Source organism: Ornithorhynchus anatinus, chromosome 3 (genome assembly GCF_004115215.2).
Source record: "Ornithorhynchus anatinus isolate Pmale09 chromosome 3, mOrnAna1.pri.v4, whole genome shotgun sequence".
NCBI lineage: Eukaryota > Metazoa > Chordata > Mammalia > Monotremata > Ornithorhynchidae > Ornithorhynchus > Ornithorhynchus anatinus.
In genome coordinates, this window is record NC_041730.1 from 21,634,680 (window position 1) to 21,660,506 (window position 25,827).

Sequence of the window (25,827 nt, forward strand, 5' to 3'; positions counted from 1 at the left end):
TTTACTTATTACCAATAACTGGGGCAGCTTGGGCAGAGGTCTCTATATTGGAAGGAAATTATGCAGAAGGTAATTCCATTTTTGCTCTGAATCTGCACAGGGCAATCTGATTATTAAGACCCCAGTGAATATTAGCACCGTTTGAAATGGGCAGGAGCCTAATGGCTCATTTCACGGGCCTAGTTTGCCTCCATTACCCCCAGTAAGCAGTTTCAAGGTAAACTGGGTTCATCTGCAGGAAATATCACCAGTCACTAAGCCCCATCTTGCTGGACTGGTACCAAGGCCATGAACTCTTAAAGTCACTAAGCAGCAGGCAGAGCCTGCTCAAATCGTGGTTTTTTTTCCACACTGCCTTGCAGCTTGCTTCATTTCAACACAATATCCACGTTCTGTAAAGTGTCCGACTCACAGATGTTTTCCTTTACATATCTATTAACGCAAAAATTAAACTCAGAATGTTAGAGAAATAACCCACAGCCACAAAGGAAATAGCTACTCTGAGATTCGTCAAAGGCATCGGTCAAAGTCAAAACGCAAGATTGAAGGCTGATCATTTCCTTTGTGGACCTTCAGAGGTCAAGCTACCTGACGCTCCAAGGTTGGTCACCATAATTTACCCTCGGCGATTCCTGGTGGTAATAGGATTCGTCACCTTCCAGTTCATTTCTCTCTTTCTCATCATTATTTCCCTTTGTGTCAAGGGACCCATAATCTTTTATTTTGTTAATTGCCGACAGAGTCCCACGATGTTCGGTTGAGATTTTCTGGTCACGGTATTTTTAACTTCATTTTCTTGTGTAGTGGCGTTCACAATTTCCTCTGCCATCTCACCCTTTTGGGGAAATCTGCTCCTGGAGAGGCCCCTCCCAAGAATAATTCCTTCCACTTTCTCCAAGTTGTGGGGAAACAGTCAGAGGTAGAGGTTGCAAGCAACATGAAAGAAAATCCCCCAAGATTTAGATTCTCCCTTTCAAGAGTGTCCAGGGAAATACGATCTAAAGATCACACGAGCCTCGCAGACATAAACACACTGCCGCTCAGTTTCTCGTGTTTTACCGCTTATCCGGATTTACGGGAACAATCACGGATTTGTTTGAAAACACCAAAAAGCAGGAGAGTGACAGCCCAAGTGAGGGTGCAGGCAGACCCTGAAAATAGGCAGGAGAAGCTTCCAGAAGCAATTTCAGAGGGCACTTACATCGTTGTTTAAAGGTTAAATTGCCATGATTAGAAGCACAAAAGGCCTCAAGGTGTGAACTTGAAAGTCGGAGCTGGAAGTGTGCTGTTAATATATTTAGGAATCGAGCTTCCTGTAGCTCGGAGGCAGCCAGATCCAATTGCACCGCCAAAAAGTCAACCGACTGCAGAAACCCCTGGTTACCTACAGAGGTCAAGAGCCAAAACCCGAGAGAGAGGTTTGGGGGAGTTTAGTTTCTGGGCATCAGAATAAACAGGGCGATCCCAAAGGTGGAACCGATCGGGGCAATCGTCCTGGACCCCGCGTCTCCCAGCAAGCGGGACTTGGGAGAGAGCCATCGCCTCGCAGAGCAAAAATGCCTGCCTGAGCCAAAGACACGACCTCTTTCGCAAGTTTCCAAGTTTCCATTTCCTTGTGCCACCCTGAGCAGCAGCATCTGTCCAGCCTCCCACCAGGAGGGGCCGGGAGAGGAGGCTGGCACTGATGCCCACCCACAACCCTTCCTGGCTTCATTCCAGCCTATTCCCCTACCAGAGAGCTGCCAATTTGCAAGGAAGCACCAGGTTTTCAAGTCAAGGAGAACCTGATGCTTCTTTGCAGAGCGGCAGCTCCCCGGACTTGCGAGTGGAATTGGGAATGGCAGAGAGACGGGAGCAAAGGGAAGTCTCCGGGGAGTTCCTTCCCTCCTGGAGAAAGGAGGGAAGTGGAGGGAGGAAGGGACATTTAAGAATGGAACTCCCGTTCTTGAAATCACTCCACTAGACCTCCCCTCTCTTTTGGAGCAATATGACCCCCACCCCACTTTGGGAATGGCCCTATGAACTAATAAGAGCTTGAGGTCACCAGATATAAACTTTCTGTGTAGTGATTTAGCACATCCAAACCGGGAGAAAAATGCAATAGCCTCCGTGGCAATTTCCCTCCAACACATTTTACACATTCAAGCCTTTAAAGTCTTGTTCAAGGAAAGGTTTTTGATGCTGGCTTCTGGCTTCCCACCTCTCAAACTGATCTGCCTCGGGCAAATCTGGTTTCCCAGAACAGAACGGTGGAGGTGCATGGAAGGGGCCCCCAAAGCACAGTGATCAATTATGAAGCCCTGGGGCAGCAAACAAGTCCACAGGGCAGATGGATTTTTAAAAGCACAGAAGCCGTTCTTATTAAAGACATATCTTACCGTAGATATGGACTTATGGCAAGGTCTATGCCATTTTTATCAGAGTTCTTAGCCAAATTGATTATTGGGTTAGTTACCCTGGAATTAAGGGACTGTAGAAGGGGTTCAAGTGGCTTAGTAAAAAAAGACCCTGTTTTTAAAGGGTCAATCTCTGCATAAATCTGAAGGCTAGAAAAGTCCAGCCTGTGGCCCTAAGCAGTCACAGAGAATATTTTTGGGTTTTGAAAAGGCCAAATGACAAAATGCGGAGCTTTACCGAAGGAAAAAAAAGTATAACAACAGGGACAAAATCCAATCGAGGGCTGGAATTATTAGTAAGATGGTGAAGGATAAATAGAGAGGGTAAAGGGGGTAGGAAGAAGTATTAGTCTCATGTATAATATCTACTGTTAGAGAGAAAGCGGATTAGACGCCTGACTTCTGGTCTTTCTGGCCTATAAAAGCAAGGAAGACTAGGCAATGGACCCTTTGCTCCAGAACACACCATGAGAATAGGCATGACTCTTTCCCTTCTCAGGTCCCTTCCGACAGCTGGAAAAAAGGACCGCCTAGGTTCCCAAATATCCTGCCCTTTACAAGTGCAATTCCACTACGATTACTCACTTTCAGAAATGTAGCGGGCCGCTCAGTTTAAGACCCAAGGAGAATCGGGGACCTATAAGAGCAACCCAAGCAGAAGCCATCAAGGGAGTTAACAATAATAATAATAATGATGGTATTTGTTAAGCGCTTACTATGTGCCAAACACTGTTGTAGATACAAGGTAATGAGGTTTCCCCACGTGGGGCTCACAGTCTTAATCCCCGTTTTCCAGATGAGGTAACTGAGGCACCGAGAAGTTAAGTGACTTGCCCAAGGTCACAGAGATGATCAGTGGCGGAACCGGGATTAGAACCCACGACCTCTGCCTTCCGAGCCCGGGCTCTTTCCACTAAGCCACGCTGCTTCTCTGACTCAGAGAAGTCCTGGAAAAGAAGAATCTCTGTTTCCAAGGAGAAGAGAGGATATAAATTGTGTTCATGTTCTCATATGGCAGCTTAAAGGGGATGTTAATACTGGCTAGGAGTGCTTCCTCAAAACCAGAAGAAATGAAAGAGGAAAATAGAACAAAAGCAAAATATTGCATAAGGGGGAAAAGGAGAGGAGATGTAATGATGTCTGTGCAGAAGAAAATTATTTACCAGTAGGAACAATGCTTTATATTTACTTAGAATCCATTTCCCACTTAATTCATAGAGTTTTCCTGACATCTCAGTCAGCCTCTTTTCAAATAAAGTTTACCAAGGGCACGGCTCTGGAAATGGCAAGTGTTCGGGAAAGATTTTTCCGCATCTAACAAAACCCCTGGACCAGTCGATGTGTGCATCGAGTGTGCATTTTGGAAAAGCCTGGAGGAACACTGCCTAAAACAATACCAGATAGGAAAGCCAACTGCAAAGACACACTGAAAGGAAGGATGTGATGGAAGGAAACACGAAGGGTGTACTGGGGGGAGGGAAACCAACCGCTAACAATGTGAAGAGTTATAAATATTTTAAAGAGTTATAAATAAAGTTTTTATATCTGCCTCTCCTGCTAGAGTGTAAGCAGTTTGATGTACTTTCCAAGTCCTTACTTGGGGCACCAAGAGGACACTCCATAAATTCCAGCCCTATTACGACTGGTGATTGTTGAAAATCAGAAAAGGAATCTGAAGGGGCAGAGTCGGCTAATGGAAAGAGGAAAGCATGGGAACGAGAGTCAGGAGAGCCAGGTCCTAGCCCGGCTGTGTCACCGGCTTCCTGGGACAACTCGGGCTGCACTTAACCTCCGGGCGCCTCAGTTTTCCTCATCTGGAAAATGGAAATAAAACACCTTGCTCTCTCACCTCTTATAGCATGAGCCCCATATGGGACGGAGACTATACCCGATCTGATCGTCTTGTCTCGATCACAATGCTTGGCATATCATAAGCCCATAAAATAATAATAATAGTAACCCAGATCTAATCTCTTTAAAAAAGAGGATGCCTCTATTGCTCTAGTGGTCACCATTCATAAATAACTGCTGTGGCTGGGACTAGAGGGGTGGGGTTGTCCACGCCGAATGCTCTTCTCTGAAACATCGTACAGGCAATCCTTTCCTCACTGCCAAATCCAGCATCCCTGACCACACAGAATCAGCATGCGACTCCACTCCATTTTTTTCTGAACCCCCTCCTGTTGCTTCCAAGAGCCTTCCGGGGCCTGGCCCTCCTGGCAAAAGAACAAAGTACTTACTAATCAGTGAAGAACCTGGCAATTCCGTATTGACTTATCTCCTCCCGGTTTTCCAGCAGCTGGCTCACTGCGTCTTCCATATACGTGAGGACGTGTCGCTGAGCTGCAACGAAAAAGCGAAAGGGAGAGAAAGAGAGACATGAGAACGCAAAGATTCTCCCAATCTAATCGGGCACTGCCTGGCTGTGCAAAAGGCACTTGGACCGTCCACGCTCGGAGGGGTGGACAGAGCAAACAGCCGGCCGGGATGTCGTTCTGCTTCGGCATTCGAGGTGGACTGGTAACCAAGATAGTTCGGACCTCAACCCAAATCCCACCTCGTTTGGCTGCCCTCAGGAGCCGATTCCGGCCACTAGTCTGCTGTGTGACCTTGGACAAGTCACCTAACTTCTCTGTGGGTCAGTTACCTCATCTGTAAAATGGGGATTAAGAAGAACATGGGTACGTGTCCAACCTGACTCATTTGTATCTACCTCTGTGCTTAGTATTGTGCCTAATGTTTAACAAAATGGCATTCAAAAATTGCTTGAAACCACACATTTTGACCTTGTGTTTTCCTCTCTCTGGATTCTTTTTTTGCTTTGTTTTATGGTGCTGGTTAAGCACTTACTATGTGCCAGGCACTGTACTAAGCACTGGGGTCGATACATGCTTATCAGTGGGACACGGTCTATGTCCCACAAGGGGCTCATGGTCCTAATCCCCATTTTAAAGATCAGGTACCTGAAGCACAGGGAGGTTAGGTGACTTGCCCAAGTTCATACAGCAGACAAGGGACGGAATCGGGATTAGAATCCAGGTCCTCTGGCTCCTAGGGCCGTACTCTCTCCACTAGGATTCTTGCGAGTTCCTTGTGGAGGGGAATTTGGTTGTGGGGCGGCATTAAATTATTTGGGAATTGTTCCGGAGGTATCTTTTCCCCCCAACCTCGGGCCAGTTAGAGCAATTTTTCCAAATGAAGAGCTCCTCCAGCTACCACATCCACTTTTACGCCTGGTAAACAGAGGGCACGAGGGCACGAATAGCGAGACTAGAAAAAGTTCTGATGATTCTCTGATGACTGGAAAATTTTACAGTTCTTGAAAGTATTTACACTCGTCGCCCACTTAAACGTTACCAGCTCTGACAGATTATAACGGCCGCAGTTCTCAGTAAGATCCAAATGATTGAAAATCAGCCCTTTTCTGCATTTTTGTCATGACTGAGTGATGGGTAAATTAAGTAAAAGCCTGAGAGTCAAAAACTCCCGAGTTCTGATTCCAGCTATGAAGAGACCCCGCCCCCCCCCCCCGCAATTGACTCAGTTTCCCCTCCTAAGTCATGGACTTAGGCTTCCTCTTGGGTAGGGTCAAAATGACAATCTCTCCTGAAGTGAAAAACCCTCTGTCAAAGGCCAGGTTTTTAAAAATCTCTCCAAATTTCCCATTTACCCCTTGCCTTCAGTCACCTTTCCCAAGAAAATCCAAATCAATCAATCAATTGTATTTACTGAGCACTTACTCTGTGCAGAGATTTGTGCTAAGGACTTGGGAGAGTACAGAGTTGGTAATAATAGTAATAATAATGATAATTATGGTACTTGTTAAGCACTTACTACATGCCAACCACTGTTCTAAGCATTGGGTAGATACGAGTTAATTAGGTTGGACAGAGTCCCTGTCCCACGTGGGGCTCACACTCTCAATCCCCATTTTACAGATGAGGTAACTGATGCACAGAGAAGTTAAGTGACTCGCCCAAGGTCACACACACATGTGGAGGAGCTGGAATTAGAACTCAGGTCCTTCTGATTCCCAGACCTGTGCTCTATCCCCTAAGCCATACTGCTTCTCTAGCAGACACATTCTTCTAGAGAAGATTGGCAGACACATTCTTTGTCCACAAGGAGCCTTTACAGTCTAGGGGGGAGACAGACATTAAAATAATAATAATAATAATGTTGGTATTTGTTAAGCGCTTACTATGTGCAGAGCACTGTTCTAAGCACTGGGGTAGTCATAGGGGAATCAGGTTGTCCCACGTGGGGCTCACAGTCTTAATCCCCATTTTACAGATGAGGTCACTGAGGCCCAGAGAAGTGAAGTGACTTGCCCACAGTCACACAGCTGACAAGTGACAGAGTCGGGATTCGAACCCATGACCTCTGACTCCAAAGCCTGTGCTCTTGCCCCTGAGCCACGCTGCTAAATTACGGAATCACCCCAGTGCCATAACGTTGCCAACCTCAGGAGCCCTACCGAACCCCTAACCGAGAGGAATTAAATTATCTCGTGGAATCCAGAGAGTAATAATAATAATGTTGGTATCTGTTAAGCGCTTACTCTGTGCAGAGCACTGTTCTAAGCGCTGGGGGAGATATAGGGTCATCAGGTTGTCCCACGTGAGGCTCACAGTCTTAATCCCCATTTTCCAGATGAGGTAACTGAGGCACAGAGAAGTTAGGTGACTTGCCCACAGTCACACAGCCGACAAGTGGCAGAGCCGGGAGAAGATGACCTCTGATTAGAATCATGACATTCACGGGGTTTCTCGAGTTTGGCACCTGGGCAAAAAGTCTAGGCAAATGACATATTTACATTTTGTGACTTGCTCTATTAAAGGGAATTGCAAAGTAAACAATCATTTCAAAACCACTAAAAATAATGAATTTCAATAAATTAGTGCTTTTGCCAACACATCATTCCGGCCCCCATCTCACAGGCTGCAGAATAGTTGTACGGGACCTCAAAGGTGGGGGGAGGAAAGCTTTAAATTAAACAAATTTCACTGATTTCCAGCTCTAGTGCTTCCTAAAATGGAAGGGGATTATATTGGAAAAGAAAAACAGCAAGAGAGCTTGACATTAGTCAGTCATCTAGTCAGTTACCCGTATTTACTGAGCGCTTACCGTGTGCAGAGCACTGTACTGAACGCTTGGGAGAGTACAATATAACAATATAACAGACAAAGGGTTCGTTCTTCCACGCTTCCTTTAATCCCTATTCTCTAGAAAAAGTGCCAGGGCTGCCAGCTTTCCAGGGAAAGTTATACTGAACTTTACTGAGTTCCTACCGTATTCGGAGCACTATACTAATTTTTTGGGAGAGAATAACAGAAGCCAAAGACCTGGACGCTCCCCTCCAGGAACTTAAAATCTAATGAGGGAGACAAATCGTCACTAATTAAAATATCTATTGAAATATCGATAGCTATATAAATGTTGAGGAAGGAAGTAGAAACGTAACTGCTAAGGTGGTGATAGTAATACAATTTATTGAGCACCTCCTGAGGGCAATACACGGCACTAAGCAATCTGGAAACTAAAAGAGAAACATAAGAAAGCAATTCCTACCAGATGAAGCAGAGACGACGCAAGACTGTAGAATGGGAAATGGGAATTTAGGTATGTATACCTGGTTGCTTGCACATTTCGAATGAGGGAAAAACAGAAGAGAGATATAATAATACTAATAATAATGAGGATGGCATCTGTTAAGCTCTTAGTACGTGCGAAGCACTGTTCCAAGCGCTAGGGGGGATACAAGGTGATCAAATTGTCCCACGTGGGGCTCACCGTCTTAATCCCCATTTTACAGATGAGGTAATTGAGCCCAGAGAAGCGAAATGACTTGCCCAAAGTCACACAGCGGACAAACGGCGGAGCAGGGATTCGAACCCATGACCTCTGACTCCCACGCCCGGGCTCTTTCCACTGAGCCACGCCGCTTCCCTAATATATATTCTGGGCAGCATTCTTTCCTTTTCAGAAGTCATAATATCTCTTTCACTAGTTAAAAGAAATATATAAATGCAAAGGATGGGGCAAATACATGCTAGAAAAGGTAACTGTTGGGTGCTGTAACTTGGGGAGGTGGGAATTAATCAGGGAAGGCTTCCCGAGGGAAGCAGCCTTTTAGGAGGGGGTAGAAGATGGTGAGTGTTGTGATCTGGCAGACTGGCACATTTTTTAACCACTCAATCTCCAAGGGCTCCTTCCCCTCTGCCTTCAAACACGCCCACGTCTCCCCCATCCTAAAAAAACCCGCTCTTGACCCCACTTCCCCCTCCAGTTATCGTCCTATCTCCCTACTTCCCTTCCTTTCCAAAATCTTAGAACGAGTCGTCTACAATCGATGCCTAGAATTCCTTAACTCCCATTCTCTCCTAGACCCCCTCCAATCTGGCTTCCGTCCCCTCCACTCTACCGAGACTGCTCTCTCTAAGGTCACCCGTGACCTCCTTCTTGCCAAATCCAATGGCTCCTACTCCATTCTGATCCTCCTTGACCTCTCTGCTGCCTTTGACACCGTCGACCATCCCCTCCTCCTCCATACCTTATCTCACCTTGGCTTCACGGACTCTGTCCTCTCCTGGTTCTCCTCTTACCTCTCTGGCCGATCATTCTCGGTCTCCTACGCCGGAGCCTCCTCCCCCTCCCATCCTTTAACTGTTGGAGTTCCTCAAGGGTCAGTTCTTGGCCCTCTTCTGTTCTCCATTTACACTCACTCCCTCGGTGAACTCATCCGCTCTCACGGCTTTGACTACCATCTCTACGCGGATGACACGCAGATCTACATCTCCGCCCCTGTCCTCTCCCCCTCCCTTCGGGCTCGCATCTCCTCCCGCCTCCGGGACGTCTCCGCCTGGATGTCGGCCCGCCACCTAAAACTCAACATGAGCAAGACTGAGCTCCTCATCTTCCCTCCCAAGCCCGGTCCGCTCCCAGACTTCTCCGTCACCGTGGATGGCACGACCATCCTTCCCGTCTCTCGGGCCCGCAATCTCGGTGTCATCCTTGACTCGTCCCTCTCGTTCACCCCACACATCCTATCCGTTACCGAGACCTGCCGGTTTCACCTCTACAATATCGCCAAGATCCGCCCTTTCCTCTCCACCCAAACGGCTACCTTACCGTTACGGGCTCTCGTTATATCCCGGCTAGACTACCGTGTCGGCCTTCTCTCTGACCTCCCTTCCTCCTCTCTCGCCCCGCTCCGGTCTATTCTTCACTCCGCTGCCCGGCTCATCTTCCCGCAGAAACGATCTGGGCATGTCACTCCCCTTCTTAAACAACTCCAGTGGTTGCCTATCGACCTCCGCTCCAAACAAAAACTCCTCACTCTAGGCTTCAAGGCTCTCCATCACCTTGCCCCTTCCTACCTCTCCTCCCTTCTCTCTTTCTACCGCCCACCCCGCACGCTCCGCTCCTCCGCCGCCCACCTCCTCGCCGTCCCTCGGTCTCGCCTATCCCGCCGTCGACCCCTGGGTCACGTCCTCCCGCGGTCCCGGAACGCCCTCCCTCCTCACCTCCGCCAAACTGATTCTCTTTCCCTCTTCAAAACCTTACTTAAAAATCACCTCCTCCAAGAGGCCTTCCCAGACTGAGCTCCTCTTCCCCCTCTACTCCCTCTGCCATCCCCCCTTCACCTCTCCGCAGCTAAAGCCTCATTTTCCCCTTTTCCCTCTGCTCCTCCACCTCTCCCTTCCCATCCCCACAGCACCGTACCCGTCCGCTCGACTGTATATATTTTCGTTACCCTATTTATTTTGTTAATGAATTGTACATCGCCTCGATTCTATTTACTTGCCATCGGTTTTTACGAGATGTTCTTCCCCTTGACGCTGTTTAGTGCCATCGTTCTTGTCTGTCCGTCTCCCCCGATTAGACTGTAAGCCCGTCAAACGGCAGGGACTGTCTCTATCTGTTGCCGACTTGTTCATCCCAAGCGCTTAGTACAGTGCTCTGCACATAGTAAGCGCTCAATAAATACTATTGAATGAATGAATGAATAGTAAGGGCTTAACAAATATCATAATAATTATTATTATTATTTGAAAGGCAAGAACATGGGATTGGAGGTGGGAGATTAGAGAAGCAGCGTGGCTCAGTGGAAAGAGCCCGGGCTCGGGAGTCAGAGGTCGTGGGTTCGACTCCCGGCTCTGCCACTTGTCAGCTGTGTGACTGTGGGCGAGTCACTTAACTCCTCTGTTCTTCAGTTACCTCATCTGTAAAATGGGGATTAACGGTGAGCTTCACCTGGGACGACCTGATGACCCTGTATCTCCCCCAGCACTTAGAACAGTGCTCTGCACATAGTCAGCGTTTAACAAATACCAACATCATTATTATTATTATTAGATTAGGGAGTGGGCACAGGGAGGAGGTGCATTGGGGAGGAGCAAAGAGTGTGAGCCGGGGGATAATGGATGGAGAGAGTTGACGTGCAAGATGGGGAAAGAGGGGTTCGGTTTCTTCTTTCTAGGCTGACTCACAGGTCACTTGAATCTTAATGCAAGGATGAATTCTTAGAGCTAAATTTACAAATCCCAAATGAGCTGCTTTCAGCCATAGACTTCCATTTTCTAGTTTTGAACCCACAGGCCGCCCCCCACAAAACGTGTGGAAGACACGAAAACCTTTGCTTTTGAAAATAATGAGGTTCAATGTCGTGCGGTTTTTATTTTTACAGCTATTCTCCTGAACCGCTAAGCCGAAAATATCTTATTCTGTAAACGACAGTAGGCGGTAAGCACACTTATGAGTATGCTTTTCTATTAAATCAATTTTTAAAATACACTACTATCTTTTATACTTGCGGTGCTTAGCAAATCTGTCTGCGTAGATTAACAGGATGATTAGAGTTTAAGTAATTATTGTCTTTAGACCAAGTCGATCTATACTATTAATTGAACAATGACAGGGCACTACCGAAATTTGAAAATATTTTTCAAAAAATTAAAAAGAAGACTAAGCCCGTCTTATTGTCTCAGTCACAAAATACATTACAAGGGGCCAGCACTTGATGCTAATAATGATAATAATGATATCTGTTAAGGACTTATTATGTGCCAGGCACTGTAATAATAATGTTGGTATTTGTTAAGCGCCTACTATGTGCAGAGCACTGTTCTAAGCGCTGGGGTAGATACAGTAATCAGGTTGTCCATGTGAGGCTCACAGTCTTCATCCCCATTTTACAGATGAGGTCACTAAGGCCCAGAGAAGTGAAGTGACTTGCCCACAGTCACACAGCTGACGAGTGGCAGAGCCGGCATCCGAACCCACGACCTCCGACTCCCAAGCCTGAGTCCTTTCCACTGAGCCACGCTGCTTCTCACTGTACTAAGCTCTGGGGTGGGTACAAAGCAAACTGGGTTGGACGCAGTCCCCGTCCCACGCGGGGCTCACCGTCTCAATCCCCATTTTCCAGATGAGGTAACTGAGGCCCAGAGAAGTGAAGTGGCTTGCCCAAGGTCACGCTGCAGACAAGTGGAGGAGCTAGGATTAGAACCCACGACCCTCTGACTACCAGGCCCGGGGCTCTATCCGTAACGCCGTGCCGATTAGAGGTCTTGGATAGATATCTGGCACCGCGCCGCCCTTACCAGTTGTTGTGAATCAAGTGAGACCTACTGTTTGGTTTTTACAGAGAAGCAGCGTAGCTCAGTGGAAAGAGCCCGGGCTTGGGAGTCAGAGGTCATGGGTTCGAGTCCCGGCTCCGCCGCTTGTCCGCTGGGTGCCTTTGGGCAAATCACTTCACTTCTCTGTGCCTCGTTCCCTCGTCTGTAAAATGGGGATGAAAACCACGAGCCGCGCGTGGGACGACCCGATCACCTCGTATCCCCCCGGCGCTTAGAACGGTGCTTTGCACATAGTAAGCGCTTACCACCATTATGATTATTACAGAACGAGGTGGGTTTTTTGAGTCGATACTCTTCCCTTTCCCCCTCCCTGTAGGGGGATGAGCATCATCCCCATTTCGCAGAGAGGCGGTTCTGACGATATGCCAAAAGTCAGTCAGCGGAGACGAGGCGGACGTTAATAATAGCACAACTTCAAATGTACAGGCCTTGGATCTAAGGGTCCCTGACGCTTGTATATACGGGTCCGGGTGAGGGAAGTTACAACCCGTCCCCAGATTTCAAAGCTCTCAGGGAGAACCGAATGCACCCCACCCACTCCCGCTCCACAATGAGGAAAGAGAATGCCATAACACTCGATAATCCTTCCACCTGTGGGGGAAGGGGAACACCTTGGAGCCCGCAGAAGATAGGAAGGGTTTCTCCCCCTGAAAAAACCCACGGGGACTGAAGCCAAGTTTGTCTGAGCCCCGATGGCAGTCTTCCGCTGGTTTCATCCACCTATATTTCTTATCAGTCCAAAGTTCCTTTTATGATTAAGGGCGCCACCCCAGCCGGGTTAAAAAAAAAAAAACCCTGTAGTTTATCAAACTTCAATGAACCAGAGTTTCAAAACCATCGCCTGGCAATAAAACTCAGAGGGTGTAGCCGCAATTTTTTTTTTGTTGTTGTTGCAAAGGAATATGCTTTAATTTATGTGAATGATTAAAGAAAAATAACCGCACACCTGCATCCCCCGAGGGAGATCTGGGCACCTCAGTTGCCCTGCTAGAGAAAGCAGCAAGTAAACGATGGATTTTTCCTTTTCTTCCTCTCCCTCTTCCCTGCCTCTACTGTCTCCGGCCAAGGCTTGGCTTCTGAACTAGTATTGACAAGGCTCTCTTTCCTTCTGGGCACATTAAGCCTAAATCCCGCCCGGGCCCCTCAGAAATCCCTCTCTGTGTGTCATCAGCATCTGTAACCTTCTTGGCCGGGTCCGGAACGTACATGTAACGTTCATCAGTGACACGAGAGCTCCATACTGGTTCTCCCAGTTGGCGGAGTCGGAGCTACGCTACGCCAGCCCGGATCAGCCTCGTGGATCCGACGCTTCCTTGCTCTATAATAATAATATTGGTATTTGTTAAGCGCTTACTACGTGCAAAGCACTGTTCTAAGCGCCGGGGGGGGAATACAAGGTGATCGGGTTGTCTTCATCCCCGTTTTACAGATGAGGGAACTGAGGCCCAGAGAAGTGAAGTGACTTGCCCAGAGTCACCCAGCTGACAAGTGGTGGAGCCGGGACTAGAACCCACGACCTCTGACTCCCAAGCCCGGGCTCTTTCCACTGAGCCACCTTGGACGAATGACTCCATACGGTTGTCCAGCTGTACGCGGGGAATGATAATTTTTTTTCTCATGGTATTTGTTAATAATAATAATAATACTGTTGGTATTTGTTAAGCACTTACTATGTGCACAGCACTGTTCTAAGTGCTGGGGTAGATACAGGGTCATCAGGTTGTCCCACGTGAGGCTCACAGTCTTTACAGATGAGGTAACTGAGGCGCAGAGAAGTGAAGTGCCTTGCCCATAGTCACACAGCTGACAAGTGGCGGAGCCGGAATTCGAACCCATGACCTCTGCCTCCCAAGCCCAGGCTCTTGCCACTGAGCCACGCTACTTCTCTTAAAACCCCTCCTGGCAGCGGTGGCATTCGAACCCACGGCCCCGAAGAGACTGGAGACGTATTCTCTGCCCACACCGAGCTTACAGTCTTGATTTGCCCAAGGTCACACAGCAGACAAGCGGGACTAGAATCCAGGACCTTCTGCCTCCCAAGCCCGCACAATTCGCTCCTCTAGTGCAAACCTTCTCACCGGGCCTCGATGTCACCTATCTCACCGCCGACGCCTGGCCCACGTCCTGCCTCTGGCCCGGAACCCCCTCCCTTCTCAAATCAGGGTGACAGACAATTAATATCCCCCACTTCAAAGCCTTACGGAAAGCACATCTCCTCCAAGAGACCTTCCCAGCTTAAGCCTCATCTAGTGAAAGAGATATTATGACTTCTGAAAAGGAAAGAATGTTGCCTAGAATACATATTAGGGAAGTAGCGTGGCTCAGTGAAAGGAGCCTGGGCTTGGGAGTCAGAGGTCATGGGTTCTAATTCCGGCTCTGCCTCTTGCCAGCTGTGTGACTTTGGGGAAATCACTTCACTTTTCTGTGCCTCAGATACCTCATCTGTAAAATGGGGATTAAAATTGTGAGCCCCACTTGGGACAATCTGATCACCCTGCAACCTCCCAGCACTTAGAACAGTGCTTCGCATATAGTAAGCGCTTAACAAATACCACCATTATTATTATTATTCTGCATCACCCCGACCTGCTCCCTTTGCTCTTCTCCCCCTCCCAGCCCCACAGCATTAAATTTGCGATTTATGTATTTGTATTGATGTCTGTCTCCCACCTCTCTAGATTGTAAACTCATCATGGGCAGGGAACGAGTCCATTATCATTGTACTGTACTCTCCCAAGAACTTACTACGGTGCTCTGCACGCGGTAAGCGATCAATAAATACGCTGAATGAATGAAAAGTCCACGCTCTTCTCCACCGGCCCACGTAGCTTCTCACGATTATGGCAAGAGCGAGAATCATTCCAAAAAACACTCACAGGTATGCTGTGTGCCTAAATCTCTTCCCTAGAGACCCCCGCTACGGATGAAATTTAAAACGGCATTTCATTCGTTATTATTTTCTAACTCTAGGCTGATTAATTACGGCAGTAAATTTTCTAATCGGTTTTTCTTTTCGGTGATACAGGGATCGTATAGAGCAATGAATGCAGAAAGCAATTCATCACACTTAAAAAACATCAGTATTTTTGTAATTGTGGCAAAGTTTCTCTTGGCGGGATCCTTCTGAAGTGATTCCAAGTCTTGGAGATTTCGCTAGTTTAGGAAACCTTCCTCTGAGCTAAATTGTGTGGGTCGGTTCCTACTACAGGGATTGAGGTAAATTGTTTAGGTCAGTGGTTTTTGTTGTTGTTGTTTTTAAGCACTTCCTATGTGCCAAGAATTGTATTAAGTGCTGGAGTAGATGCAAGATAATCAGGTTGGACACAGTTCATGCCCCACGTGGGGCTCACCGTCTTAATCCCCATTTTACAGCTGACGTAACTGAGGCACAGAGAAGTTAAGTGCCTTCCCCGAGGACACGCAGCAGACGAGTGGCAGAGGCGGAATTAGAACCCAGGTCATTCTGCCTCCCAGACCCCTGCTCTATCCACTGGGTCACGCTGCTTCTCCGTGGAAAAAGCCCGGGCTTGAGAGTCAGAGGTCATGGGTTAGAATCCCGGCTCTGCCACTTGTCAGCTGTGTGACTGTGGGTAAGTCACTTCACTGGGCCTCAGTTCCCTCAGCTGTAAAATGGGGATTAAAAAATGTGAGCCCCACGTGGGACAATCTGATTACTCTGTATCTACCCCAGCGCTTAGAACAGTGTTCTGCACATAGTAAGCGCTTAACAAATTTTCAGAGAAGCAGCATGGCTCAGTGGAAATAGCCCGGGCTTGGGAGTCAGAGGTCATGGGCTTGAATCCCGGCTCTGCCACTTGTCAGCTGTGTGACTGTGGGCGAGTCACTTCACTTCTCTGGGCCTCAGTTATCTCATCTGCAAAATGGGGATGAAGACTTTGAGCCTCACATGGGACAACCTGATGACCTCGTATCTACCGCAGCGCTTAGAACAGTGCTCTGTGCATAGTAAGCGCTTAACAAATGCCAACATTATTATTATTATATTATATACCCCAAACTGGTTTTCCTCTTGGCAGCAACTCTCCTACTGAGGGGATGGAAAGGCACTATTATTATTGCAAGGGCCCCCGAAATGAGCTGCCTGGTGTCCCTTTTGCTTTTCTTGCCTGACCAGCTGAAGCTTTAAAAGGCCAGTGATCTAAAGGAGCTGCTGTTCCAGGAGCCTTTGAGTACAAGCTCTTTAAAGTGACCTTGCCATCATTTCCAGCAGGCAAGAAACCACTTTGGGCTTGAGGAGAAAAGAGGGAATAAAAAGGGATCTCTGTTAATTCCTTTCTAGCAATGCCCCTATGAAAACTGCCGCTGGGTATCCTCTAGATTATCAACTCATTGCGGGCAGGGACTGTGTCCGTCTGCTGTTATATCGTACTCTCCCGAGTGCTTAGTACAGCGCTTTGCCCACGGTAGGTGCTCAATAAATACGATTGACTGACTGAATGAATCCAGAGGATAGCTTGGGAGACCCAGGCAAGGACTTTTGTGATCTACAGAATTTGTACCCTAATAATAATATTCTATTTAGTTGCCATTGTTTTTACGAGATGTTCTTCCCCTTGACTCTATTTATCGCCATCGTTCTCGTCTGTCCGTCTCCCCCGATTAGACCGTAAGCCCGTCAAACGGCAGGGACCGTCTCTATCTGTTGCCGACTTGTTCATCCCAAGCGCTTAGTACAGTGCTCTGCACATAGTAAGCGCTCAATAAATACCATTGAATGAATGAATGAATAATAATAATAATGTCGGTATTTGTTAAGCGCTTACTATGTGCCGAGCACTGTTCTAAGCGCTGGGGGAGATACAGGGTAATCAGGTTGTCCCACGTGAGGTTCACAGTTAATCCCCATTTTACAGATGAGGTAACTGAAGCACAGAAAAGTGAAGTGACTTGCCCACAGTCTCACAGCTGACAAGTGGCAGAGCCGGGATTCGAACTCATGACCTCTGACTCCCAAGCCCGGGCTCTTTCCACTGAGCCACGCTGCTTCTCTAGCAGATTACAATTTACAATAATAATTGTGGTCTCTTGAGTACTTTTGTGATCTACAGAATTCGTACTTTAGCAGATTACAATATATAATAATGATAATTGGGGTCCTTCTTAAGCATTTACCTCATACCGAGGACTGTAATAAGCACTGGGGTGGATACAAGATAATCAGGTCCCACGTGGGGCTCACAATCTAAGTAGTAGAGAGACCAGAGATTGAATCCCCACTTTGCTGATGAGGGAACTGAGGCACAGCGAAGGTTTTTTTGTTTGGGTTTGTTTTATAAATGGTATTTCTTAAATGCTTACTATATGCCTGGCACCGCACTAAGCGCCGGTAGATAGAAGGTAATAAGATTGGACCCAGTCCACGTCCCCCATGAGGCTTTTCACACTTAATCCCCATTTTACAGATGAGGTAACCGACGCTCAGAGAAGTTTATTGACTTGCCCCAGGTCCCACAGTCGGTCGTGGCGGAGCTGGGATTGGAACCCAGCACCTCTGACACCCAGGCGCATATTCTTTCCACTAGGCCAGGCTGCTTCTCAGTCTCTAGAACTAAGTTTAAAAATAGTGGTGATCCTCAAAAGCTTCTGTATAGTTTAAAACCGAGTCATTTATTCCCATTTTTATTGGCATAAGGAGAAACATCCCTCTCCTTCACGACGAAAGCAGAGATCACCCTGCCCTACTGCCTATCCGCCCCAAACGGCACGGCCAGGATCGACTAAACCCGAACCTTCTGGTCAGAGCAGAATGTTAAGGGCAGGGTTGGCTTTTAAACCTTCCTCTTCCGAGAAGGCAGGTTATCGTACCCGTACGGTACGAACGGATCCGCTCCCTGTTCCGCTAGACGGTTAAACTCCTTTGGTGGAAGGGATTGTGTCTACCGACTCCACTGTCTGCTGTACTGAACTCTCCCAGGCGCTTAGTACAGGGCTCTGCAGAAATAAGGGCTCAAATCGATGCCACCGATTGCGTGACTGTTAAATGTTCCCCTGCCCGATCCATCGTCCTGTCCCCTCCTGAAAAATTAAAGTCTTTCCAGTGTCGTTCTGAGTTTCGAAAGCAAGATGCACTTAATTTTCCTAATACAGAGCCACTCCGTGTCTGACAAACCGCATTTTAAGGAAAACTCATATTGGGAGAGTCACACTTCAATCAAAGCCGCTGCACAAACAGACGATATTTTCTTCCGGCGTCGTATCCCGTCCTATTCAGGTAGATACACCTGATGTGTCCTAACTCTTCAACGGGATTCAATCAGCGGATATTTATTGAGTGCTTACTGTGTGCCGAACATTGGGCTAAGTGCTTGGCAGATAACAGAATTGGTAGACACATTCCCTCCCACAATCAAATTTACTGAGCATTTACTACGTGCTGAGCATCGTACGAAGTGTTTGTGAGAGTAAATCATAACAGAATCGCTAGACACATCCCCCGCCCACAAAAATCAATGAATTTTACCGAGTGCTTACTACGTGCACAGCACTGTATAAAACACAAACTGAGCGAACATCCCTGATCATTTTCCTCACGGCCAGCTTTCAGTCTGAACTGATTTTTCCCTTTACTGAAAAGCCCAGTCTGATTTGTAAGAAATATGGCTCATCCTTAATACTGGCAAACTATAAATTTTCAGAAGCTCAGATAGGCTTGTCAAGCATCTGCCACAAAACAAAAAACAAATCCACGTTTTGTGAGAACCTAACGAACAAGGAAGCGACTCTGCATTTCGGAATAATTTTTGAAACCCGCACAGCAAAAACCAGTGATTCATCGCCATCAATCCCTTTGGCACCAAAGTACCTCTACGGGAGCTGCCGTACGCACATATCACATAATGCCATTGTAGAAGGGAACAAAAAAAGTTAATCATAGGCAGGGCTATTCTGCGGCCCTATCACCTGAACGGACAGTCTACGGGGTGAGCATGACCCATCATTACCTCATCACCACCACCGATGGTATTTACCGAGGGCAGAGCACTGTACTAAGCGCTTGGGAGACTACAACAGAGTTGGCAGACTCGTTCCCTGCCCACGACAAGCTTACAGCCTAGAAGGGGACAAAGACATTAATTAAAATAAAGAATTTATAATATAGAATTGAGAGATATGTCCGTAAGCGCTGCGGAGTTGTGGCGGGGCGAATAGCAAATGCCTAAAGGTCACAGATCCAAGTGCACAGACGATGCACCGAGAAGCAGCGTGGCTCAGTGGAAAGAGCCCGGGCTTGGGAGTCGGAGGTCGCGGGTTCTAATCCCCGCTCCGCCACTTGTCAGCTGGGTGACTTTGGGCAAGTCACTTCACTTCTCTGGGCCTCGGTTACCTCATCTGGAAAACGGGGATTAAGACTGCGAGTCCCATATGGGGCAACCTGATTACCTTGTATCTACCCTGGGGCTTAGAACAGTGCTTGGCACATAGTAAGCGCTTAACAAATACCACCATTGTTTTTATTATAACTCTCGTTATGCAGAAAGGATCCAGATGCGAAGCAGAAGATAAAAAGCGCTCAACACAGTGCTCTGCACACATTAAGCGCTCAATCAATTCGACTGACTGAACGAAAAACTACGATCCACATTCCAAATAGCTTTACACAAAGAACGCTGCCGGAGTATTTGTCGTCGTCGTCGTCTTACGCCGTCGGGTCGGGTCCGACCCACGGCGACGCCACAGGCGCGCCTCTCCCAGAACGCCCCACTTCCATCTGCAATCGTTCTGGTAGCGGATCCAGAGAGTTTTCTTGGTAAAAAATACAGAAGCGGTTAACCACCGCCTCTTTCCGTGCGGCAAACGAGTCTCCGCCCTCGACTCTCTCCCACGCCGTTGCTGCCCAGCGCGGGTGAGTTTTGACTTGGAGCAGATGGCCTGCCGCTCGCTAACCACTTCCCGAGCTAGGAACGGAATGGACGGGTCTCCTTCTTGACTCTCCCTCCCGTAGTCGTGACTGGATTGGAAACGCTCCAGGTGCGACCCTGAGAGGGTCGGAGCATTTAGCCGCCGCAAAAAGCCGGGCACCCCGACGTTCGCCCTGGTCAAGGATGCGCGCTCTTCTTCCTTCCTTCGTGGCTTTAGATATTTATTTTCTTGCTGCAGCGAAGTCGAGGATTTAAATCCCACCCTTCGAGCGAGCTCTGTCAGGATCTTGCAACCCCGAACCGAGCCACAGCTTGGAATCTGCAAACTCAAGGGCCGGTGGCTACCTGATCTTGTCTCATAAACGCCGGCTTTGATTGCGGCACCGGCTTACGACACTAAAGGATTAAGACAACTGCTGGGAACTCTGAAGCCAAACCTGGTGTTCCCATAGCTGCACAAACTCAGGCTTAGCTCCAGGAGCAATCTGTGCTACGATATTGGTTTGAATCGAAAGTCACCTGTACAAAGAGCCGGATTAGCTCGTCCCGAGATTCAGCGGTCACGAAACTCAAATCCTTGGAAACGCTAGTATCTTCAGCAACAAATAAAATCCTACTGCTACTTGAATCGGGTTGGGGGTGGCCCAGGCCGCTGTGCGAACAGTCATCTTGAGTCACGCCTTTATAGCCTCGGCATTCGGTTTCAAAATGCTTCGTAAGCAATCAATTCATTCGCTCGGCGGCGTTTATTGAGAGCTTCCTGGGTGCAAAACACTGTACTAAGTACTTGGGAGAGTCCAATATAAACCGACACATTCCCCGCCCAGGACTTGGGAGAGTACAGTACAAACCGACGCAGTAGAAAGATAAACCGACACATTCCCTGCCCGCAACGAGTTTAAAATCGAAGGCATTTACTGAGCCGTTACTACGTACAGAACCCTGTACCAAGCGCTTGGGAGAGTTAGAATACAGTAGAATCAGCAGACGTGTTCCCTAAACTTGACAAGCTACAAGTCTAGAGGCGGAGACGGACGTTAATGTGAACAATTTAAAATATATAAATGTGAATAATAATTTGTATATATCTTTATTGCCCTATTTATTTGGTTAATGAGGTGTACATCCCCGTGATTCCATTTGGAGAAGCAGCGTGGCTCAATGGAAAGAGTCTGGGCTTGGGAGTCAGAGTTCATGGGTTCAAATCCCGACTCTGCCCCTTGTCAGCTGTGTTGACTGTGGGCAAGTCACTTCACTTCTCTGTGCCTCAGTTCCCTCATCTGTAAAATGGCCATTAACCGAGTCTCACACGGGACAACCTGATTACCGTGTATCTACCCCAGCGCTTAGAACGGTGCTCTGCCCATAGTAAGCGCTTAACAAATACCAACGTTATTATTTATTGCTAGTTTTTGCCCATCTGTCTCCCCCGACTAGACTGTGAGCCCGTCAATGGGCGGGGATGGTCTCTATCTTGTCAGCTGTGTGACTTTGGGCAAGTCACTTAACTTCTCTGTGCCTCAGTTACCTCATCTGTAAAATGGGGATTAACTGGGAGCCTCACGTGGGACAACCTGATTACCCTGTATCACCCCCAGCGCTTAGAACAGTGCTCTGCACATAGTAAGCGCTTAACAAATACCAACATTATCTGTTGCCGAATTGTCCATTCCAAGCGCTTAGTACAGTGGTCTGCACATAGTAAGCGCTCAATAAACACTATTGAATGAATTAAATCTTGAATGAATTGAATGAATGAATAATTTCTAATATATAATTTATATATTATATATATATAAGTACATAAGTGCTTTGACAGCACCGTGGTAACTGTTAAATCTTGCTGAAAATAACCCAGTGAAAACAATAATGTTGGTATTTGTTAAGCGCTCACTATGTGCCGAGCACTGTTCTAAGCGCCGGGGTAGACACAGGGGAATCAGGTTGTCCCACGTGGGGCTCACAGTCTTCATCCCCATTTTACAGATGAGGGAACTGAGGCACCGAGAAGTTAAGTGACTTGCCCAAAGTCACACAGCTGGCAAGTGGCAGAGCCGGGGTTCGAACCCATGACCTCTGACTCCAAAGCCCGTGCTCTTTCCAGTGAGCCACGCTGCTTCTCTTACCGTGAGACCACAGAGCAGCTCATTTTACCTAGAAGCCTCCCCCTTTAACCTGTAAGCGCGTGGCGGGCAGAGACGTATCCGTTATATTTTACTCTCCCAAAGGCTTAGCAGGCGCTCAGTAAATACGACGGACTGACTGACCGACCGAAGCCAGCCACCCACTGAGACGGTGATGGAGCCGATATTAAACTGTCTCCCCTCTCCTCCCTTTCCCTCTGCTCCTCCCCCTCTCCCTTCCCCTCCCCTCAGCACTGTGCTCATTGGAATAGATCTTTATTACCCTATTTAGCTTGTTATTGAGGTGTACATCCCCTCGATTCTATTTATTGTGATTAAGTTGTCTTGCTTTATGTCCGTCCGTCTCCCCCGATTAGACTGTGAGCCCGTCGTTGGGCAGGGATGGTCTCTATCTGTTGCCGAATTGTACATTCCAAGCGCTTAGTACAGTGCTCCGCGCATAGTGGCTCAGTGGAAAGAGCACGGGTTTGGAAGTCAGAGGTCATGGGTTCGGATCCCAGCTCTGCCACCTGGCAGCTGTGTGACTGTGGGCCAGTCACTTAACCTCTCTGTGCTTCAGTGACCTCATCTGTAAAATGGGGATCAAGACTTGTGAGACTCACGTGGGACAACCCGACGACCCTGTATCTACCCCAGCGCTTAGAACAGTGCTCTGCACATAGCAAGCGCTTAACGAATACCAACATTATTATTATAGTAAGCGCTCAATAAATACTATTGAATGAATTGAATGAATTAAATCTTACTTCTTCCAATCTCCTGTCCAATAAATGGTGCTGCGTTTAGGTGTCCAAGTTTCTCAGAAGATGATGGTTCCTTCAGTGGTATTTACTGAGCGCTTACTGTGCGCAGAGCACTGTACTAAGCGCTTGGATGGCCTCGAATGTCTGAGCTCCTTATAAGAACTAAGTCCACACCCTCCTTCTGGGATTCAGTGAGGTAACCGCCTACCATTATGCTCAATAATCCCTTCGCTACCCTTCCCTGTTGGTTAAGAAAGTAAACGAGGGCTAGTCTTAGCTTAATGAGTGCCTCGAGGACCCAGGACTGGGAGAGTAGAGATGCTGCTAGGGAGAAGTGAGGTGAACTAGAAGAGCGTAAAAATAATAATTGTAGTATTTGTTAAGCGCTTACAACGTGCCAGGCACTGTACTAAGCGCTGGGGTAGATACAAGCAAATCGGGTTGGACACAGCCCCTGTCCCGTGTAGGGCTCACGGTCTCTATCCCCGTTTTACAGATGAGGTAACTGAGGCCCAGAGAAGTGATGTGACTTGCCCAAGGTCACAGGGCAGACAAGTGGTGGAGTCGGGATTAGAACCCATGACCTTCTGACTCCCAGGACCGTGCTCTATCCATCCATGATAGAGAAGCAGCGTGGCTCAGTGGAAAGAGCCCGGGCTTGGGAGTCAGAGGTCATGGGATCGAATCCCGGCTCTGCCGCTTGGCAGCTGGGTGACTTGGGGCAGGTCGCTTCACTTCTCTGGGCCTCAGTTCCCTCATCTGGAAAATGGGGATGAAGACCGTGAGCCCCATGTGGGACAACCTGATCACCAGAGAAGCAGCGTGGCTCAGTGGAAAGAGCCCAGGCTTGGGAGTCAGAGGTCATGGGTTCGAATTCCGGGTCTGCCACTTGGCAGCTGTGTGACTGTGGGCAAGTCACTTCGCTTCTCTGTGACTCAGTGACCTCATCTGGAAAATGGGGATGAAGACTATGAGCCTCATGTGGGACAACCCGATTACCCTGCATCTATCCCAGCGCTTAGTACAGTGCCTGGATCATAGTAGGCGCTTGAGAAATCCCATTAAAAAAGGGCACTGTTTTTCACGAGTTGCACCTGCAACTGGGGCAAATGCAGAATATCTCTTCCTTCACTGTCCAACCCAACCGTTCCTGCAGAAGTTCGTTCAGGACTGCCATGACGCGGGGGAGAACAGAACCCGAAGGTCACTCTACCATACTCTCTCTGCTGCCTTCTTCCGTCCACTTTCTCAATCTTCTTCAAAATCGGGCTACTCCATCCCCCCGACGCTCGGCGCCCCGTGGCGTCCAAGACAAAAGTGGAAAGAGGCACTTGAGGCAACTGCTGGCGCCAAGCAAACACGCCCATCACTTATCGTGTCGATACCTTGATTCTATTTATTGCTATTGTTCTTGTCCGTCCGTCTCCCCCCGATTAGACCGTGAGCGCGTCAAAGGGCAGGGACTGTCTCTATCTGTCACCGATTTGTCCATTCCAAGCGCTTAGTACAGTGCCCTGCACGTAGTAAGCACTCAATAAATACTATTGAATGAACCTAGAACTTAAATGATTACAAAAAATCCCAATTCTATTCCCTGGCGAGAACTACTCTTTCCTTTTTCTTCCTTTTCAACAGAGAGTGGAAGCTCGTAGCCCAGGGAGTAGTTCTCAGAGAACCAGCGTTCACAAACAGCTTCGCTAACGGTACGACAAAAGTTCTGTTGTGCTCTTGCATGGCAGAGCCAGGGGAGCGAGCAGCGGGAGGAGCAGAAGAAATCCGGAAGAAACAAAGATGCGGACCTCATGCAAATGTTTGCATTAATAAAAATGAAGCAAAAGATACAGAAAAAACCAACGCAGGCTCTCGGGACATAATGGGGCTCTGAACGGGAGGGTGGGTGGGTTGTTGGGGGTTTTTTTTCCACATTTTCCTGGAGGAGTCAGAGAGTCTTTTAAAAACTTTGTCATTCTGAACATTTCACAGACATCACAAGAAAGACATGCAAATAACAGGGGCAAATCAAAGGACGCCCCGCTGCTCCCCTGGCGCCTCTCTCACGCGGCCTGGTTTGTCATTTTCTGTTAACCCCGCCGCTGGCTGCCGTTTCGGACGGGCAGTGAAGCTCCCCTCCCTTGCGGCGGCTGGCCCCAGCCCGGATGCCGTTAATAACGATAATAAAAATGTCGGTAGTTGTTAAGCGCTTCCTATGTGCGGAGCGCCGTTCTAAGCGCCGGGGTAGATACAGGGTCGTCAGGTTGTCCCACGTGAGGCTCACAGTCTTCATCCCCATTTTACCGATGAGGCCCAGGGGAGCGACTTGCCCACGGTCACCCAGCTGACAAGTGCCCGAGCCGGGATTCGAACCCATGACCTCTGACTCCCAAGCCCGGGCTCTTGCCACTGAGCCACGCTGCTTCTCTTCACGGCACCATCGGGCCACCCGGGCACACGTGCCGCCGGGCCAGAGCAGCCCGGTGATGGATCCTGACCGTCCCGGATCGCCGGGCTGCTGAGGAAAGAGCCTCTTAACGTCATAACGCCGAAGGGGTCGTCCGGAGGGGCTCTGGCACGAGCGGTAATGGGTCACTACTGTGTGCAGAGCACCGCATGAAGCCCTTGGGAGGCTCCAACAGAGTTGGTAGATGCCTTCCCAGCCCTCAGTGAGCTTAGGGTCTAGAGGGGGAGACAGACATTGATATAAATAAATTATAACATAAAATTCACCTCATATAATTCATATAATCTCATTTAGATCATATATTCATGTAATCTCATATCATTTCCGAAGACTAAATTCATCGCATATGATTCGTCTTGGCTGAATCAAGTCAAGACGAGGCCTCTGTGGAAATACTCATCCTCATCTGTCTGTCTCATTCATTCCTTCACTCAATCGCATTGATTGAGCGCTTACTACGTGCAGAGCACTGTACTAAGCGCTTGGAATGGACAATTCGGCCACAGATAGAGACGACACAGTAAGTGCTCTCTAAGCCGCCTGGCAAGAGCCCGGGCTTGGGAGT

The 25,827-nt window shown here is 48.1% G+C and overlaps 1 protein-coding gene across 1 annotated transcript in view; it reads right to left on the bottom strand.

Annotated features, from left to right (window-relative positions):
* The window catches only part of C3H11orf49 (chromosome 3 C11orf49 homolog), a 173,629-nt gene that overhangs the window by 125,605 nt on the left and 22,197 nt on the right, over window positions 1–25,827 (bottom strand). The window contains exon 2 of the mRNA XM_029061185.1: window positions 4,637–4,739. Within this exon, the coding sequence (XP_028917018.1) occupies window positions 4,637–4,739 (103 nt within the window). The remainder of the gene's footprint in view (window positions 1–4,636; window positions 4,740–25,827) is intronic.